The sequence below is a fragment of the Xyrauchen texanus genome, chromosome 25, assembly GCF_025860055.1.
Source record: "Xyrauchen texanus isolate HMW12.3.18 chromosome 25, RBS_HiC_50CHRs, whole genome shotgun sequence".
In the NCBI taxonomy this organism is placed as follows: Eukaryota; Metazoa; Chordata; class Actinopteri; order Cypriniformes; family Catostomidae; genus Xyrauchen; species Xyrauchen texanus.
In genome coordinates, this window is record NC_068300.1 from 7,913,623 (window position 1) to 7,935,858 (window position 22,236).

General features: G+C 40.6%; 1 protein-coding gene across 1 annotated transcript in view; it reads left to right on the forward strand.

Moving 5' to 3' along the window:
- The window catches only part of podn (podocan), a 29,122-nt gene extending 19,023 nt beyond the window's left edge, over positions 1–10,099 (forward strand). The window contains exons 9-10 of the mRNA XM_052092144.1: positions 4,385–4,533; positions 7,289–10,099. Of these exons, the coding sequence (XP_051948104.1) occupies positions 4,385–4,533; positions 7,289–7,454 (315 nt within the window). The 3' untranslated portion in view covers positions 7,455–10,099. The remainder of the gene's footprint in view (positions 1–4,384; positions 4,534–7,288) is intronic.
- Positions 10,100–22,236: the final 12,137 nt, after the last annotated feature.

A 22,236-nucleotide genomic window follows, 5' to 3' on the forward strand; every position in this document is an offset into this window, starting at 1 on the left:
GTAAGTCGCTTTGGATAAAAGCGTCTGCCAAATGCATAAATGTAAATGTTATGAAAATCGAGAGTTCATGGCAAATTCGCTACTGAGAATTTTCACAAGCAAATGAACTTTGTGGCAAACTTGCAACAAATTGTCCATTGTTGCCAAAGATTTGCCGGAGGTTCACCACTACCAGCGAAAAGCTGCAAACATCTGGAAAACATTTGTGGCGAATCAAAAGCTAATTTGCAATTGAAAATAACAAGCGAGCAAGTTTTCAGCTAGTTAAGATTTTTGTAAGGGTTCGATTTGAAGACAAAAACACAAAGGTACAAGACTTAATGTCTTTAATAAAGGAATGAACATTTAAAACTATTTACAGTTGTTGATTTGAAGTACAGAAACAATGCGTTTGAAGTTTATTGTAAAATATTCATGTCTAGAGTATACAAATATGTAAGTAGTTTGAGAGTGTTGGTAGAACGACTTGATATGCGTTGTTCTCCCTACACTCTCATTTACAGTGAGTCATGGGAGTGGGCGGTCGCTGCTTAGCCCTTTTGGCACACTTTGCTGGCCACAATTTTCTGACTGATGGATCTTTCTCTGCAGAATCAAGGGAAGTGTAGTGGTTCACCACTATTAAACATTTTGAAGCTCCAAAAATCACATAGGTCAGCATAAAAGTAATCTATATGACAGTGGTTAAATCGATGTCTTCAGAAGGGATATATTAGGTGTGGGTGAGAAACAGATCCGTATTTTAGTCAATTTTTACCTTAAATTCTCCTCCCTGCAGTCAATCTCCACTTTAACTTTCAGTTTCACATTTTTATTCTTGTGTTTTTGGTGACTCACATTCTTAAATGCAAACGCCCCCTACTGGGCAAGGCGAAGACTTAAATATTGACCCGTTTCTCACCTATACCTATCATATCACCTCTGAAGATATTGATTTAACCACTGGAGTCTTATGGATTACTTTTATGCTGCCTTTATATGGTTTTTGGAGTGTCAAAATTTTGGCACCCATTCACTTGCATTGTATGGACACTCAGATAAAAAATATTATTCTAAAAATCTTAATTTGTGTCGTGTAATGCCGAGTTTACACTATATAGTCGATTCTAAGCCCGATTTGCGCTCACCGACGGTTTTGTAGAGATCGCTGACAAAAGCCTGAAATCGTAGGCAAATCGGTGCTCGCTCCCGTGAGCAACTATCGCAATGTATGTACTATCAAAGACGCGATCTGAGAGAAGCGTTGACGCGTCGCTGATGTCAGCGAGATATCTAACATGTTAAATATCTGGACCTGTCTGCGACTCCAAATCGTGCAATGTGAAATATGTTTTGACTGAATACAACAGCAGCGTTGACCTACAGCCAATGAGAAAGCAAGAAACGAGGCACGGATCGTTTCAGTTTGAGGAGTCCTGATGTACCTGCAACAGAACATCAACTAGCATGACTGCGGTATCAAGAAAGTCTTATTGAACCGAAGAAATGGAGGAAAAATGAGTGGAACATTGGCAGGAGCACCAGCCCCTATTTGATGTTTCCTCTGAACTGTCCCACAACCAGGTGGAGAAAGAGAAGAGTTGGAGAGAAATTGCCAATTCTCTTGGACGGTCAGGTCAGCAAATAGGCAGATTATACAGTAGGAGCTACTTTTTCATATTGTAACCAATAAAATATATGATTAAAAACATACACATTATATTCTGATATAGATAACATATGATCATGCTTTTGTTTTCGTATCTCGTATCACTTCTCGCATGTACTCTGTTGTGAAACGTAATTTGGAGTCCAGGCAGAGTTGTCGGGGATTCGTCAATAGTGAAATGTTTTGTGATGTGTTCACCCCTGTTGCCGATTCCTCGTGTAATTTGAAAACACTGCGACTTCAGTGACAAGACAGACAGTTGTGTAATCTGAACGGAACCACGATCCGACATCTTTGAAAGTCGTGTAGTGTGTAGGAGGCATAAGTCAAGTCTGGGATGGCATGAGGACGAGTCAATGATGACAATTTCAATTGTGGGGTGAACTATCCCTTTAAAGATTTATTGTAAAGTTATCGTTAAAAATTAAGTCGCTTCTTGAGAAAATAAATGGGATTTTTATTTCCGGAACCAGACTTGTTGCACTTATTGAGAGTAAGTTTGATAGAAGACCATATGTCACCAAAAATCAGCTTGATCAAAGGGGGTCATATCATGAAAAATGTGTTTTAAAGGTACATAAGCAAATTCAAAGGGTCAAATAGAGGGTGAACAAGTATTAACTAAATTCCGCCTACTTCAGGTGCAAGAAGCCTTTAAAAGTGTAGAATATGGCCACATTAAACCACTTTTTCCAATTCACATATGAGCTTGTGATCTGCATCCACCTGCAAATTGAAGACAAACTGCACCAGTGTTGCTGCAGTGGTGTGGGGTGTAACGACGGTATGTATGTGGATTTTTTACATGCGGACCACCCGGGTTCGAGTACGCCTTTTGTCCCACTTTTTCCCATTTTGTTTGCTGTCTCCACTCTTAATATTTCCTTTAATTCTACTTATAATAATAAATACAAATGAACATAAAGGCTGATTTTCTCACAGTGATTTGATCACTGTGACGGTCATGCAGTTGAGAGAAATGTTTTTATTTCTGGTAAAATTAACCATGGTTTTACTATAGTAATATTGTAGTAACCATGTTTTTTTGTGGAAGCCATAGTTTTAATGCAATTTACCATGGCGTTACTGTAACAGTAGCCAGCTGGTAGGTAGCTGTGTGTGTAAACCTCACTCCCCTGGCCTCAAGAGGCACAATAGAGACTTATGATAGAGGCCGTAGCCTTTAGCCTCCTCATTAGCACGCCCAGGTTCCACGCTGAAGATGCCGGTTTGAATCCCACTCGAAGCGGGTGTCGAGCACAACCGGTTACATATGGTTTAAAACTCTTAAACCTGCCGGCAGGTTAGTGGGGAGGCTCTATATGGCAAGCTGTTTTATCACTTAAAACACTGAAATCCCTGGATGAATGAGTTCTTTTTTTTGGCCCCACCTAGAGGTTACGTTGTAGAAATTTGACAAGTTAATTTAAAGGTTTGTTGCCATAATACCGCAGTTTGTATTATTTTCAAAAATATCACATTGTGACATTTTATTTCAGTCATTATATCAAATCTTACCTTGGGTTGTTAGCTTTACAATTAGCCTCAAACATTATATCAAATCTTTCCTTGGGTTGTTAGCTTTACAATTAGCCTCAAACAATATATCAAATCTTATCTTGGGTTGTTAGCTTTACAGTTAGCCTCAAACATTATATCAATTCTTATCTTGGGTTGTTAGCTTTACAGTTAGCCTCAAACATTATATCAAATCTTACCTTGGGTTGTTAGCTTTACAGTTAGCCTCAAACATTATATCAAATTTTACCTTGGGTTGTTAGCTTTACAATTAGCCTCTAACAATATATCAAATCTTATCTTGGGTTGTTAGCTTTACAATTAGCCTCAAACATTATATCAAATCTTATCTTGGGTTGTTAGCTTTACAGTTAGCCTCAAACATTATATCAAATCTTATCTTGGGTTGTTAGCTTTACAATTAGCCTCAAACATTATATCAAATCTTATCTTGGGTTGTTAGCTTTACAGTTAGCCTCAAACATTATATCAAATCTTATCTTGGGTTGTTAGCTTTACAGTTAGCCTCAAACATTATATCAAATCTTATCTTGGGTTGTTAGCTTTACAGTTAGCCTCAAACATTATATCAAATCTTATCTTGGGTTGTTAGCTTTACAATTAGTTAAATAAGTTACTTGTCTGTGAGCTTGATTTGGTTAATAATCCTATGTTATGACAAATGTTTTTAGAACAAAATATGAAGGCAGATAGAAAAAGTATGAGAAACAAATAATTGGAAAAATAGGTTTTCATCAATAGAATATGAAATGTTTCACATCTCAGAAGCAAAGACACTCAACAAAACAGTGTGGAAGCTCTCAGCACACACAAAAATGACTTGCTGTCTGTGGGTGAGGGCTAAAATGCATTCGAGCACCACTTACCTTTCAGATCAGTACAATATAATGGAGGGAAAAAAAAAAATTCTAGTACTTGTTGCCATCCAGCAGAATAAAATAAGACTTTTTGCTTGAACACAGAGGATTGCAAAAATTCTTGAAAAGAGTGCATTTATATCTATTTTTGGGCAGAAACAGAAAAGGATTTTTTTGAGTAAAGAGGCAATTTTAGCAAACACAAATTCCAACATTTCAGTCAGGAAATGCATTGTATCAGTAACCACAGGACAGATGTGTCTAGTGACATCTTCTGAAGTGTAGAAACAGTCTGATTTCACATTTGAAGTCACAACTTCTCTGTCCATGTATTTTTCAGACGCTTGATCTCTCTGGTAACATGTTGTCTCATGTACCTGCTGACCTGCCTGAGTCTCTAGAGTTTCTTCACCTGCAGAACAACAGAATCAGTACAGTATCTGAGACAGCCTTCCTCAACACTCCCAACATCAAAGGAATCTTTCTCAGGTAACTTTATTATCTTAATCTAATCAAGATGGGTCATTCATATTTTTGGTCCATTTTGCCGGAAAAGAAAGACTACACAATTTTTGACTTCATGCGTACTGTATATATGGTTTTGCCATTTTCTATGCAACGATTAGACATCTGATCGATTGTGTCCTCGTAGAGTAGCAGTTGATTCGCAGACTCAAACTCAGCAGTTCAGTTGGATTTTCTCTACCTTGATTCAAGGAACTCGTTTAGAAGCTCTCACAGCTGCAGCAATCACATTTCCTATAAAATCAGAAGGACATTGAACAGTGTTCAGACTTTAAAATTGGACCAGATTCAGAGAGAATATGGAGTGAATTAAATGATTCATTTTCAGAACATCTGACTGGCCAGATTTTCACATGCAGAATCGATTATATCAGTTTTAGAAACATAAGGAACAGCAAGATTTTGTCTAGTTTAGATGTTGTCTTGGAGGCCTAAAGAACAGCAGGTGCTGTAGGATAATTTCATGGTAAAAACTGCACTCCTATCAGGCTTTCTGTAAAATAAGATAAGATTAAGATTCAACTTTATTGTCATTGTGCAGAGTACAGGTACAGAGCCAATGAAATGCAGTTTTTTTTTCCACATATCCCAAGCACAGGGTCAGCCATGAAACAGCACCCCTGGAGCAGATAGGGTCAAGGGTCTTGCTCAAGGGCCCAACAGTGGTATCTTGGCGGTGCTGTGCCTTGAACCCCCGATCTTTTGGTCAGTAACCCAGAGCACTAACCGCTGAGCCACCACTGGCTTATAGACGAATTGCAGAGGAAAAACTGTTTAAACCAGCCTAAGATAATCTGGTCTCTCAGAGTGGTCAAGCTTGTTAGACTGGCCTGTTTTGATGATTTTAGATGGATTTTGGGCAATTTTCATCTACTCGACCAGCTTAAATGTGCTAGTGCACATGAATGTTTTGCTCAGTTGGGATGAGATAATTTAACGATTCTGGTTACAATTCCAACATCATTTGATAATTCCATGAACGATTCTGTCAGGATTGTGACAGGTCGGAGGGCGGGGCCGGGTCGTGATTTTACACACCTGTCTCTCGTTATAGTGATGGCGGAGGGAAACTTAAGTGTACAGCAGCCAGAGTGTGCTACTTTATATATTTGTGTTTACATTTATTTATAACGACGGTTGCATCGTTTCAAAAGAAAGAACTAAAACCAAAAGACACAAACACACACATAGGATGGTCAGCCGCCCGTAAACGTTCTCTCTGTCGCACCACCGTCCACAGTCAGCCTTTATCCCTCTCATAGGCTTGATTAGCCTGATAAGGGACCGGGTGTGTAAAATCGCGACCTGGCCCCGCCCTCCGCCCTGTCACAAGGATTTATATTTTACAATAATTTTTGTGCAATTGTGTATTTTTAATTACACTTTGTCATACGAACAACTAACCGGTATTTACTTGGAAGTACATATACACAGTTTTTGGTTCATTTCAAGTTGGACATGATTTACGGTTTAACAGCAAGGACTAATTCACCTTTCTGAATAAGTTTAATGGCCTGGTGAGTGAGCGGGATGGAAGACATAAGTCATGAGTTTGAGTGGCCACCTTTCTTTATAGCGATACTGATATCACGTTGCATAAAATCAGCCTAACTGCAATGGCTGAATTTATGCACCAGTGTCCGGAATTGCAGGTTGGAATCGGGGGATGTGCTTTCCTGATTAGACGTTTGGAAATTGTGTGTTGGAATATACATTTCTTGGAACGTACATGGTGGGAACTATACTTTGGAATTAAGGAAACTATTTTAGGAATGCACTCAAAAATATTTCTTAGGTGCCGGCATGTACTTCTTGGAATGGCAGCATAGGGATTACTATAGACTTTTGGGATTTTTGGGATTGGTATATATGTTCTGGAACAAAAGGAACTACTTCCTTAAAAACAACCTGACCACACTGGCAGTTACTCTTTCCAGGATAGAGTTAATAATACAGTATATGCATTCCTGTTGACTGTTTTACAGAATTTACACAAAAAATGCAACTCTCTTTTTGCGGCACTCAGTGGACATTTAACCCGAAAACCGGAGTTCATTTGCACCCATAGAGTCAACAACATTTCCAGCCTTGTCCACCGGGGGCAGTGATTTCAATTTCAGTGAGCAAAGACCGAAATTTCGACCTACTGTTTTTGAATATTTGTATATTTCCTTTGAAATTAAATACTGAAATTCAAATCATTGTTTATATTTTGGTTTTAAATTTAGCAGAAAAAAAAAACGCAACCTACACAGACCCCATGACATGTTCTTGTCCCTGTTGCAAACCATTGCATTCAGTCTCAAGTGGGTGGGTGGACGTCATTTCAACCTCGATGGTAGTTTCTTAATGCACATGCTTTAACCATTAAAAATCAATGTCAATGCAACTTTTTAGCGATTTAGCCAATCTATTTACAACAATTTGGGCAGGAAAGCTTGTAGTCCTCTTGATCTGAGAACACAGAGAAAAACACAACTGGTCTGGATATTTCAGACAATAACTGTGGAAGGCATTTTAATATAGACTGGAACAAGATGGCATGCTCGAAACTAACTGAGAATTTGTTCCAAAATATGAGCTGCAAGATTCCCTTGCGATATCCTTGAATTAAGTTTAAAATTGTCTCATGATGTTTTATATGAATCTTTTTGATGTTTATGCAATAGTTCAGCCAAAAAGGAACGTTCTGTCATTATTCTTTCTCTCCCTTCATTAGGTTTAACCGTCTCTCAGTTCACTCCATATCTGAAGAGTCTTTCTCTCACCTGTCCAAGCTTCAGGTGTTGGACATCGGCCATGGCAATATCTCTCCGAACCGAGGCCAGGGAGAGGAGGTAGAGGACGAGGACTTATCATATGATCAAGAGGAGACAGATTCATGAATCACACAGGAGAAGAGTAGATGGAAAAAAGTTTAAAAAAAAAGTCATGCAATGAACTTTCCCTTGATCAGAAATGAATTCAGATTATTCAGATTATTTCAAAAACTTTGACCCATTGCAAATTCATTTTTTACATTTTAAGCCTGTGCATTTTCCTCTGGTCTGTTCATGCATGTAAAGCCCAACGTATACTTCGGTTTTAACATGAATGCTTAGCATCTATGTACAGTCGAACTCTAGCCTTTCAAAGAATACTTCATTTGACTCTGTGTGCATACACAGGTGTTTGGTGCCATGACTGCTATGAGATGCCGGACTATTTCTCTTTAGGAGTTTAGACCAGGGCTGGACTGGGAAGAGGGCATTACATATCAACTGGCCCAAAAGTTCAGCCGTGGGGTGTTCGGTGTATTTTTTGCATATTACGGTGCCGTTTTGTGGTCTTTTGCATAACGCGGCGACTCATTTTAGCTTATCGCGGCCAATTCGGCCTGTTTCGCGGCCGACACACCGGCCCGCTCCGTTCTCCCGATGGCCAGTCCACCGCTGATCAGCCCCAAAGTGCGTCTGCCCACAGGGAAAATACCCAGTATGCCAGATTACCAGTCCAGCCTTGGTTTAGACCAATAAAGATGTCTTTATATTCCTTCAGACTCAAGTTATATAAATGTAGGTATCTCCTGATCTCCTCACACATGTGCTATTGACGTACACATCCACTGTTGTTGTTTACACCTTCATCTTCTGATGTTTATTGGCATTACATGTTCTTCTAGTGCTTCTCTGTGAAAGCAATGGCTTGCCACCTTGTAGACCCACAAATATTGCAAACAATTCCAGACGCATGAGCATTTTGCGTGTTCGGAGTATGCACAGTCAAGCCCAAAGCATACTTACATTTACATCTACATTTATGCATTTGGCAGACGCTTTTATCCAAAGTGACTTACAGAGCCCTTATTACAGGGACAATCCCCCTGGAGCAACCTGGAGTTAAGTGCCTTGCTCAAGGACACAATGGTGGTGGCTGTGGGGCTCGAACCAATGTCCTTCTGATTACCAGATTACCAGTTATGTGCTTAGACCACTACACCACCACCTACTTCAGTCTGATGCAAACCCTCTGATCATGGAGAATGCACATACACCTGGAATTATTTGGGGTTCACAAGGTTGCAACGCTCACAACTGAGCCATTGCTTTCACAAAGAAATGCTATAAAATGCAATGGCCTCAAACTTCTTGAGAAAAATGTATAAACAACAACTGTGGATGTGCACATCAAGAGCGTGTGCGTAAGATGGTCAGGAGATACCTGCATTTATATAACTTGAATCTGAAGGAATTGAAAAAAATCCTCATGGGTCTAAACTCCTGAAGAGAAATAGTCCAATCTCTTATAGTAGTCGTCAAATGAAGTATACTTTGAAAGGTTAGCATTCGACTGTACGTAGACGCTAAGCATTCAAGTAAAAACCAAAGTATACTTTGGGCTTTTGAAAATCGGGCTCCATGCGTTCAGTGCTTGAGGTCTCTGCTGATGACGAGATTTGCATCAACCGTCATGTATGCACCTAGCATTCGTGTCTGACTGAAGTATACTTTGGGCTTAACTTCTCCATATACCTCTATAAACACAACCTTTGAAGTCAACATGCAATCAAAATGATTAATACAGTCTTTACTTTATTAATACACATGTTATATATATACACATCCTGGTCTTATTGTGCTCTGTACAACAGTGCATGTTACTCTAAAGAGGAAAAATATATTTTTAAACATTCATTAAAATTTCATATATTTCTCCTCGTCTGAAACAACTTTCTATTTCGGCTGGTGTCATGCTATCCCTCTTACTTTTCAACCCCTCCGTTCAAACCACCTGACTCCATTCTGTAACATCCTGTTTACGATCCAGCCAATGCCCGATGGATAAAAGTAAGTCCTGTTCTTCAATCGATTGGCTCACCTGTTTCAATCTGCAATAAGTCATCTTATGGAAGTAAAATGGGTTTTGAATGTTGTTTTAAAGCCATTTATTGTGCCATGTTTTGTCTGTCTTGCTATCTTATTTTAATTGTATTTTATTAGGGCTTTATATTATAATGGAAAGTGTTACAATCCCGATTCCGGGTTGGCAACAAAAATGGAAAAGACTAGCACAATTGTCAAAATAGTAACATTTTATATTAGACAATCACAGGAATTGACAAAGAACAATTGATAATGAAACACATTGCTCAAGGCCAGGTACAGACACAAGTTATGTATGTGGAACAGAGCCCAGAAAGGAATGAGACTCCCCTGATAGCACACGTACATCACCCAGATGACTATTTGATGTGTTTACATTTAGAAGATGTATTTATTAGGTTGTTTGCTCATCTGCAATTCGTCTATAAGACGTTTAGTCTTGGATGTCAGTGAGACATTCAGCTGATGTCTTTGAGATGTTTATGATTAGATTTCCAGATGAAAAGACCTAAAACAAACATCTCTGAGACCATGGGAGAGGAAGCTGGGTTAAGTAGGCTGGGAAACCTGCGTGCCGGTGTTTCCAATCAATTTTTAGCCCAGCGAACACCTGCTAACATGACACTCAGAGGAAGATAAAGCAAGCAAACAAAAACAAAAAAAAACAACTCATCATATATTAGCAATCTGGTGCAGGATACCAGAAAATTGTCCTTATATTGATTGTCTTTTATTTAATATATATTTGTTTCTTTTAATTTGTGTTGCAGTGTGTTCACACGGCCACAGATATGTGTTTAGATGTATGAAGCAGTTTTTATGTTATGAAAACATAATTGAAAACAAAACAAAAATGCTGTCAGCTTTAATGTGCGTCACATATATCTTTGCAAGGAAATTCCCATTTGCACAAATGCCCGTTGAGATGACTGTAATTCATTGTGCGAAGGTATTATTGTGCGTTAATACTGCATTTGCATCTCTGATAGCAATGTGTAAAACTACATAAATATTTTAAAATCAAACATTGTTAAACAGCTAAAACACCGCACACGATAAGCATGCTAATTATAGCATTGCTGCTAAAATATATATTAATAAAATATATATTGATGAAGGCAACATACTCTATAATTCTATCATTTTTAGTAAACTTTTTTTCATAAGCCCTAAATGGAGACCAAAATTTCTAACACTAATTAATTCTATTGACCTGCTTCAGTAACGTCACATTTTCTCCGCAGCCGCCATATTTATATGTATATAGGAAACAATGGCGGTGAATGGAAAAATACCCGTAAAGCAATGTCAAGAAAAAAACTAAAAAAATGCTTTTGATTGTAAAATGGTCTGTACTTATATAGCACTTTTTTTAACCTTAGAGGTTACCAAAGCGCTTTACACTGTGTCCCAATCTCACACACACACACACGCGCACACACACACACACCCCAATGGCGGCAGAGCTGCCATGTAAGGTGCTAGCCTGCCATTGGGAGCAACTTAGGGTTCAGTGTCTTGCCCAAGGACACTTTACCATGTGGAGTCATGTGGGCCAGGAATCGAACCACCAACCCGGCGATTGGCGGCCAACCCGCTCTACCACCTGAGCCACAGCCGCCCCATGCCATTTTGATACATGCAAGTCCCAGGAAAGGTGTGTACAGGTCTGAGATCAGCACAAATATTGCCAAATTTGACTTTCACGGACATTTAAATATATTTTATCCACAATTTACCTCCGTCACAAATTGTGTCCGCATCGATGATGTTATAAATATAATGGACACGTGTTCAGATAACTGACATGTCTGAATAAACGAGCAAAGACCCACAAGTGTTTTTATCTCTGTTCTCACCATTCATAACTGCTTGTCTTTTGGGAAATTAAGCTGTGTCGCTTAAAAGACAAAACTTTATCGAAAGAAAAATTACATTTTGGCTCTGGTAATTAAAAAGCAGCCTTTTTGATATTTATACATAGAAACAAAAATGTTGCTGACATTTGCCACATCCCACAGCACAGCACATTGAAGGTAAATGGAATTTTGGTCACAAACATGGCGGCGCGGTCATACACTGACGTCAAATGAAACAGGTCAATAGCTTTTAAGCTACATCCAACTAACTTGGCACTGACCTTCAGACTGTTATGACTTAGTGTGCTATAGCTTTCCTAAGTGACCAAATGGAATGCCCGTAAATTCAAAAGTGGGGACTGGATACCCTGACCGCCTTTATCCCTCGCGCGCCTCATCAGGCCGATTGGGGACCGGGCGTGCGATATTCCGACCCGGCCCCGCCACCCTCCGCTCCACAATCACTTTTCGACTTTACCGGGAGTTTTAAAATGAAATTCACGTCTTTGTTTAGTGGGCTGTGCTTTGCTTAAGAGTTCTTCTACCTTACGAAAATCGAGAGTTCATGGCCAATTTGCCGCAAAATTGCCCCAAATTCGCCACTAATCATTTTCACATGCAAATGAGCTCTGTGGAAAACTTGCTGCAAATTTTCCATTGTTGCCAAAGGTTTGCCGGAGGTTCGGCGCTAATGGCGAATAGCTGCAAACGTCTGGCAAACATGCTGCAAATCAAAAGCTCATTTGCATGTGAAAATAACAAATTTGCTGCTAGATTTCTTTTAAGGAATGTGTCAATTTTCTCGAAACGTACTGCTTAATTATAAGTTATTATGGAGCATACAGGCTGTTTAAATTGGCAACCAGTCCCCTGAAATATTGTAATTACATTCATAGTCTAAACCAATAAACAAGTTCCAAGGTTAAATGCAGATGCCATGCAAAGCAAACATGCAGACAAACACACCCCACAAAAAAAACAAAACAATGCCCACAGTTATTATTTGGACATCAACTTTTTTTTCTTTGTACCCAGAATGCGAGCAAGCAAGCTTTTGTAATGTTTTGAAAGTAGATATTGTGCTGATTGTGCTAACAGCATAATGTTCATTTTCACAGTCTTGATTGTGATCAGATCATTTAAGAAGTAACTGCTGTGAGAAACAATGAAAGACATGAAGCCAACAACAGTATTGAACTGATGACACAAGCTCAGCTGCCACAGCGTTGAGTCTACGCCTTACAGAACAAAACCCAGGAAGAACGGTATCCCAGCGTGTATATCTGCTTTCTTTCTTTGACATGGTTCTGCTGTTTTCTTTGAAGATGATATCTTCATGTGAAGGGATATATTGTGGAGGGCTGCTTTGGGCAGAATTGAAATCCATTTGCCATTTCTTTACCTTATGCTTCAGTCAATACCACACTGTTGCTATTTGCACTTTTACTTACTATAATGCAATACGTCCAAGGAAAAACTGGCTATATGAATTTTGCTAATCATTTCACACTAGCATTAAAATGATTTGTTTTTATGACAGAATTGTTGAATTCTTCATTCTGGTTGGTTGTAAAATGTTGTGTATAAAATGCTTTACTGATACAATTGTACACATTTTAGAGTATAAACAAAATGTTGGCTCATGCATTCTCTCATCAATAATCTAGAGTACGCATACGGTCAGGAGGAAATGTATTATTTAACAGATGTTCATACGTAATACCTGTAAGAACATAGCTTATATTTGCAGATTTGGTAGGTTTATTTATTTATAGGTTAACAGACAGATTTGCTTTCTTTCAACTGTTGACAGTAAAAAGGGCCAAAAAGGAGGTCAAATAACTAAGGATATAACTGTGTTACTAATCAATATATCCAAATCTCAGAATTGAATTTGTACATTCAATAAGCATAAAAACGTCTCCGGTTACACATGTAACCTCGGTTCCCTGAGATGAAGGGAATGAGACATTGCTTTAAGCACTATGGGGAGACCTTCTTAGATGATCAATATGAAACCCTTATCCAATCACGGCAATCCTCTGATTGGCAATGTTGTTTCATTTGAGTGTTTTGAGTTTATTGTTTGTGGGACGTTTGTCATTTGTATGTGTGAACACCCAAAAGTGAAATGCTGCGTAAACAGTTTGCATGCTCAAATCGGAGCGTTGCCTATAACTGCTATTTTCTTTATGTGAGTAAATGTCTACATGCTGGGAAGCACTACATAAGCTCTATGGAGAACAGTATCCTATCATGTCGCACTACGTGATGTCACACCTCCAGAGGTATAACACAAAATATATATATGCATAAGGAGTCAAAGGCCACAGGTCGATGTGTATATGCAATGAATAGTTCCTTGTGGCAGATGCCAGATTGAAATGAATGTAGTCTGGGAATCAATATGAACCATATAGATATACACAATATGGCTTTATGAACAGGAAAAAGTAGATTTTATTTCTTTATGGAAGTGCTCACCCATTGACTGTAAGAACTGTTCTATATGGAGAGATCTTGTGAGGAGATGGATGCCACTTATTTTGTCAGCAAACATATTTGTCAGGACCATCCTGCTGCCAAACTTATGTCCTGTAAGGACACACCATTTGTCCATGCCCACGAAGAGGCCATGCCTCTGGTTGAATGCACTTTGGCACCAATAGGGCAATTCACGCCCAGGGACATTCCTTTTGTTCATCCTCCATAATTTGACGGGTGCGCTCGACTTACAATATATGCAATGACCTCACCGGGCATAACATATGCATAGACTACTCTTCTTCTGAATAAAGTGGTGGGGGAAAGAAGGATTGCAAATGAACCATCTAAGCCCTGAAGGGCATTGATAAAAGCTTAGGCGCATGGCCTAATCGACAGCACCTGCATGATAGCAAAGCCAATAGGATTGTGGTCTTTAGGGAAAGCACCCACAACTCAGCAGATTCCAATGGCTTGAACGGGGAGTTTGTGAGTGCCTTCAGCACCAGATTTTAGTCCCAAGTTGGCACCATAGCAGGGCGAGCGGGTTTCAAATGCCTTGCTCCCCTAAGGAACATTATGACTAGATCATGTTTGCCTATCGATGAGCCAGCATCTGGGGTGTGGTATGCTGAGATAGTCAGTACATAAACCTTAATACCAGCATCCATTTGCTCTTGAAGGAATGTAAAAATGTCAGCTATGGGGCAATTCACCGGGTCTTTACTATGTGAAGAGCACCAATAGAGGTGTCTCTTGGACGGTGCTCAAACATATGAAATGGCGTTCATCACCGTTCAGTCAACGTGTCCATGCCCAGCGGGGCTTGGAACATGGATTACCAAAGGGGAAAGTGGGCGTTCTCTGCAAAGGCAAATATGTCAACTTCTGCTTTGCCAAATACTTCCCAAATCTGTATGAGAATGAAGTTTCCATTCCCCTGGTCTTGCTCTTTTGCGAGACAACAGATCCGCTCCGTAATTCAGATGGCCCGGGACATGTGTCATACGCAGGGAGAGGAATGTGGTGATTCACAATGTCAGAATGAAAATCCCTCAAATCTATAAAGACAGCCAACAGCCAGGTTGATGTGCCATGCCCATTTCGCATCTGTCCAGGTGACGAAAGTCAGACATCCATAGCACACCGTGTTCCAACCTTTGTTGGATGCGTCTTTGGTTACCACTTTCCTCCTGATAATTTGACCCAGCATAACACCATGTTAGTAGAAGGCTGGTGCTCTCCATGGTGATAGAGTAGCAAGGCAGCTGTGAGTTCCCACAATTTTCTGGATTGGGAAAAGTGTGCTTTTCGACTAATTGACATTCAGACCCAGATTTACAGATGGCAAAGAAGCAAGTCTCTGTGTTCACTCAATAGAGCCTCTGATTGGGCTAGTAATAGCCAGTCGTTGATGTAATTCAAGACATACAACACCGTTCATATTCAATGGGGTGTGCTCTGCATCAATACATTTCATGAACGTGTGGGGAGCCAGAGACAGACCGAAAGGAAGGACTTTATTTATACACAGTCCCTCAAACTTAAATCTCAAAAACAGAACTTATGTGAGAACATTCTTTATTTGAACAGTACACACAGAAGCAACATTTTGAACAATGTCCCATTTGCGATGAACAGTATTGGGTAAGAGGGGAAAAACACTGTGTGCCATGAATCAAGTCTTCTTAGGCTCTGGGCCTTGAATAACAGCAAGATCTGGGCTCCTTTTCACAGGGCTGGGCATATCAGGAATTTTTCTGCTGCACGGCTGGGGTTTTTCCTTCTCTGCAGGATTCATGCTGAGATGCCGTGAGATTATGCTTGGGCCATAGTTTGCTTGGATTCACAGATGGCTCAGTAGTAGCTTTCAGCTGTGCTGTGGCAGCGATAGATTAATTCTTTGCGGGTGCTGATTGGAAGTACATCAGGAGTGTGCTGAGAAGGGGCAAGTGCTACTTTTCTTTGCCAGAAAGTGTTTCATCGCTTATGACTGCTTTTGTGCAACAATGAAGCATTCTGAAAAGCCTTCCATGGCATTGAAAAAGAGACTGTTGGGTGACACCGGGGTGTCAAGGAGGGTGGCTTTCTCTGCGTCATGCATCTCCGTGAGAGTCATCCAAATATGCCGGTCTAGAAACACCAGGGTGCTCATTGCTTTGCCGATAATCTGAGCGGTAGCTTTTATGGCAGCTGCAAATCTGTAGCGGTGCGGTGCTCTTTATACAGCTGTGGATTGGGGCCTCTCTCATCTATTTGTTTGAGGAGCTTGGCTTGTGAAACCTGGAGCACATGCTGTGGAGTGCTTAACCAGCTTGGCCCGCTGTTGTATAAGCTCTTCTAGCCAGTTTGGACGTCAGTTGACGCCATCCAATGGCGGTACTCGGTCAGAGGTAGGCTGTGACCCCCTTTTCCACCCAGGGGAAGCTTTGAGTAGCCTGCATTGCCCACTTTAGTGAGGACAGCAGCTCCACGCGGACCTCAGGGAAGAATAGAGTGCTCCTCTGGACCGCGGCCTGTTGACGACGACCAGTTTGCAAAACCATTAATCTAGGTGAGACTTTTCTGGCTCTTCTGACTGAGCTCCTAAACCACCCTCATGAGTATGCAATGAGCTCATTGTCCATGGCATGTGCACGCTTCTGACCCAGGCTGGGGGAAGGGGCAGTAACATCCTCTGTGGACCCCTCCCTTGAAGGTGCAAGTGACACAACATCATCCCCTTTGTCAAAGCCACCAAACATAATGAGGCTGTGCGCTCCAACAGAGGGCCGAATCTCATCACGTTCATATTGCACAAGTGAGAACGTTAGATCGGAAGTTCGGGGGGGCTCACATGGTATGAGAATCCTCCTCGAATTCTTCCAGCTCAACCTCACTTCCCCACCGTAACTCCTCATGTGGTCCCTTGGGATGTAACACAGAAGAGGCGGGTGGGAGGGTGCGAGAGTCTGGACTTTCCCTCAGAGGGTGGTTTATCCTTGAGTGTAATGCTCTTGCAGTGAGAGCAGTCTGTATCCATGAGAGCTGCTTCTGTGTGGGCGTGGCTTATATTGACCAACTGCACACCTAAAGGGGCAGGGATCAAACACCATTGCCAATCAGAGGATGTCATCTGAGAAGGACTCCCCATAGTGCTTACAGCAATTTCAAGTGAAATTATTTGAAAGGGAACTTTTTTGACAGTCTTTGATGGAAACAGTTTGACCACAAGTTATAGTGGCCCTAAATAGGTATTTGGACACTAAGCCACATTTAAAGTCTGAATGTCATTGCATTAAAGGTGCTGTAAGTGATTTTAGCCATTCTACTTCCTCTCTTTTCAAAACCCTGCAATCCAAAGATACCACGACCCTTTTAACACGACCGCATTCGCAAATCAGAAGTCGTAATAGTTGGGTAAACGCAACTATGGCTGCTGCCGAGGTGTATGTGTTTTAAAATGTTTGCCTGAATTAATGTATGGAGACATTAACCTCATAGTCTATCAGCAGTTAAATCTGAACTCAACAAAGTTGTTTTTCGAGGGTTATCTGTACGAATGCGAAGGTATGTCAATAAAATATATTATTATTTAGAGGTTGTGCATTAAATCAGCAGGCACATATTTATCAATTAAAGGAATGATCTATAAATCTTTTGCCATAAATTGTAAAAATGCAAAAAAGGGGGCCCAGTTAACAAATCTGTGAGTTGTAATTGGTGAAACTAATAACTGTGTGGGACATTCTATGATTTCAAGGAGTGGAGAGACCCATGTCCCATCCATTTGACTTCTAACCCCGACAAACACACACTCTCGTGTCGGTTGGGTGATGTGTAATCGTTCAAATGAAACCTTGATGGTACAGCTACAAATTTCAAAGCATTACCCAATTCTACCTGTGAATACTGTCCACAAACGAAAGTGCTTCCTTGTTTAATAACAAAGTTATATTCTTTGCATTTAATTGCCTGAACCAGAAGCTCGTACAAAGTTCAACGTATTTTGGAAATTCATGGAAACACAAATTGTACCCCACTGAGAGTGAGAACCATTAATCACAACCACAAGGATGTTACCCCATGTGACTCTACCTTCCAAGCAGCAACCGGGCCAATTTGGTTGCTTAGGAGACCTGGCTGGTGTCACTCAGCAAACCCTGGATTTGAACTTGTGACTCCAGGCTTGGTTGTCAGCATCAATACTCGTTGAGCAACCCAGGCCCCACCTTTCAGCATTTTTAATAAAATTTTGTCATTCAAAAGGCTATGTTTGATTATAGTTATTATTCTCGAAGATGTACAATACAGAGAGCTGCTCAGCTTCTGTTCGGACGCTCTTGCTTACTGCTCCGCGCTTTTGCTCTATCGCTTTTATATTTTCATATTTTATCTCCTTTTATCAACTAATTTTAACTAATTTTAACTTAAACAAATCAGCACAGTGCTCAAAAGCTTGGATTACTACAAAAAAAAAAAAAAGCAGAATTATTTTATCCGACCAGCCTCCCACTGAAAGTTTTCATTCCAGGGAAGGGAAAACACAACTGCCTACATTCAAAAGGATAAGAGAAAATGCCTCTTCTGGAATCTACTTGCTGCACTAACTGCCACAGACTTTTAAAAAGGATTGCAGTTCTTGAAACAAAGTTATTTACAGGACCACCAAACCAGACGGAACACACAACAGAGCTTCGTCATGGATGCCCTCAGCATACAGCCGGTGAGTCCCATGAATCTAGTGCTCCTCGACAGGCCATACTGAGTGTAGAGAAACAAACCGATCGACTTACAAATCGATGGCAAAAACAGGGAGCGAGACTGTCAGATTGTCACGAGCATCTCATATTGCCGCAGTAGCATCCTCTACCCCAGATACGGCTCTGACAAGGAACGCAAACACTGGTTTCCTACCACCGCCTATACGTCTTGAGAACAGATTTGAAGTATTAATGAATGAGGAATCCCCAAATGTGATGAATGTGATCGAACACAGACTGAATCAGCCAGTAGCTAACACTGATGTGAACTGGCGCTCAAGGTCGAGCAGACAGCGGCATTCAGCTCAGAGCGCAGCCGGGCCCAGGACTCTGATAGTGGGTGACTCCATAATCAGAAACATTAGCAGCAGGGATACAACTACATGCTGCCTTCCACAAGCAACAACCTCGGATGTAAACAGGGAACTTCAGAACATTCTGATGAAACATAAGACTGCAAATCGACTCATCATTCATGTGGGGAAGAATGATATTCATAAAGAGCAGTCAGAACTCCTTAAGAAGGATTTCAATGAACTTTTTGAAACACTTAAAAGAATGAAAGTTCAAACATTCATCAGTGGACCACTTCCAGCAAGAGGAACAAACAGGTTTTCACGGTTGCTTGGGCTTAATACATGGCTGCAAAAAACCTGCAATATAAAAGGAGTGAACTTCATTGACAACTTCAATCTTTTCTGGAGTCAGAGGCAACTGTTTCGACAGGATGGCCACCACCCAAACAAACTTGGTTCAAGAGTGCTAAAGGACAATATCTACTTCTCCCTCAATCATCCTTCTGCAGTGTGTGCCAATCCACTCAATCTGAATGGCACACACACACCTGGACACAGTATGAATGACCACAGGACTTCACTTCAGCACCTGAATGGACATGCAGTTGACAAATCACACAAGGACAATGATAACACCACTCAGCCACAACAATTTCTGCTCATGGACACAATCTCATCTGAGCCCTGCCCACAAAGTTCACCACAGACAGACTGTGACATATTAGAACTGCTCCAAGATTCAGCACCCAAGGACGACTTTCTGGAAAACATCCAGGGAAACCAGGACAGCATATTACAGCCCCTCTCACCAGACACGTTATCCCTCTCTCCAGCATCTCCACATCTGTGTTTCTCAGAGAAAATGGAAGAACTGGTGTATGCTGGAACCAAACTATCCCACTCTTTTGCTGCAAGCCCCCAGATATCAAGCAAAAACGTCAGGCCCCTCAAGCACCTGCGGGCCCAGCTCGCCCTCCCCCTCCTCCTGTGAGAGCTCTTCGACCTCTGCCACAACGCCAGGGCTCACACCCTCCTCCATCTGCTCGAGGTGAACCAAAAACAACTGACACCAGCTCTCAGTGATATGTGTTGGGTCCCTGCTATGATAACAGTAACTTTCTCAAATGTTTACAAAACAAGCGGGAACCCAGTGTGCCTGTATCAATCTCTATTGCTGTTCGATTACATCATAGAAAGTCTAAGGCCTTCAAAAGCCGTACAGCAAACCCATCTAATCTGGTGCCTATTACACGCCAAACTAAGATTGCTGTGGGGACAAAAACTGTTAAGTTAGCACTTTTAAACATCCGCTCACTTAAAAATAAATCACTTCTAGTCAATGACTTAATTATCACATACAACCTGGATTTTATGTTTCTAAATGAAACTTGGCTAGAAGACAGCTGTAGTGCAACAGTCCTTAATGAAACATCCCTCCTAACTTTACTTATTTGAGTGTCTGCAGAGAAGGTAGACGAGGTGGGGGTTTAGCTGCTCTTTTTAAAGATGTCTATCAATGTAAGCAAATATCATTTGGGAATTACCCGTCTTTCGAATATCTGGGTAGTGTGTTAAAAGGTGCTCCATGCATTTTACTTATCATTATTTACAGGCCTCCAAAATACTCTCCAGCCTTCGCTGAGGACTTTACAGAACTGTTATCAACAATTACCTCAGAGTTTGACTGTTTTGCCATTGCTGGAGACTTTAACATTGACATAGATAATGCAGAAAACAATATGACAAAAGAAATCATAACTGTTTTAAAAACTTTTGATCTGACTCAGCATGTACATGGACCCACACACAATCATGGACACACTCTAGATTTACTTATCAGTAAGGGTCTAAACATTTCATCGATTGTTATTAAGGATGTAGCACTGTCTGATCATTTCTGTATTTTCTTTGATATATTGATCTCTCCTGCCATTGAAGCTAGATCTGTGTCTGTCAAGAAGAGATGCTTAAATGAGAACACTAGTGTACTATTTATGAAGGCTATATCTTTAACACCAAGTATATCTGCTGACTCTGTTGATTTTCTCCTTGATTCTTTTAACTCAAAAGTTAAAAGTGTAATTGATGATATTGCTCCTGTGAAAGTCAGGAAGAAGAGTGGCATTCAAAAAGCGCCTTGGAGAAACTCAACAGCAGTGCAAAATATGAAAAGACAATGCAGAAAAGCAGAGCGTATGTGGCGGAAAACAAAACTTGTAGTCCATTATAACATCTACAAAGACAGCATCCATGCTTTTAATATGGAACTAGGCAAAGCTAGACAGACTTTCTTCTCGAATATTATAAACAGCAACTTAAACAACACACGCACTCTTTTTGCGACTGTAGAGAGACTGACAAACCCCCAAGCCAGATTCCCAGTGAAATGCTCTCAGACAGCAAGTGCAATGAGTTTGCTTCTTTCTTCTCTGAAAAAATCAATAATATCAGAAAGGTGATCAGCACATCCTTGAGTTGTGCTGGGGTCAGACAAATCAAACCACAACCTGAGAAAGTAGTTACTATGTCTGATTTCAAAGAAATTGATGGCAAAATTTTGGAAGAAACCGTACAGCACCTTAAAACATCAACCTGCGCCCTTGATGCACTTCCCACATCTTTTTTCAAAAGTGTGTTCAACTGTTTAGAAGCAGATCTCCTAGAAGTGATAAACTCTTCACTTCTCTCTGGGAGTTTTCCAAACTCCCTGAAAACTGCAGTTGTCAAGCCCCTCTTGAAAAAGAGCAATCTGGATAAGACCATATTAAGCAACTATAGACCGATCTCAAATCTTCCTTTCATAGGCAAGATCATTGAAAAAGTTGTCTTCAATCAGCTGAACAAATTCTTGAACTCAAATGGATACTTTAACAATTTTCAATCTGGTTTCCGATCGCATCACAACACAGAGACAGCGCTCATAAAGATAATAAACGATATTCGCTTAAATACTGATACAGGCAAATTATCAGTACTGGTACTACTCGACCTCAGTGCTGCATTTGACACTGTTGATCACAACATACTTCTTGACAGGCTGGAAAACTGGGTGGGGCTTTCTGGGATGGTCCTAAAATGGTTCAGGTCATACTTAGAAGGGAGAGGTTATTATGTGAGTATAGGAGACCATAAGTCTGAGTGGACGTCCATGACATGTGGAGTCCCTTAAGGCTTAATTCTTGCGCCACTCCTGTTCAACCTGTATATGCTCCCAATGAGCCAAATAATGAGAGAGAACCAAATTGCTTACCACAGCTATGCAGACGACACACAGATCTACTTAGCCCTATCACCTAACGATTACAGCCCCATTGACTCCCTGTGCCAATGCATTGATGAAGTTAACAGTTGGATGTGCCAAAACTTTCTTCAGTTAAACAAAGACAAAACTGAAGTCATTGTGTTTGGAAACAAAGATGACATT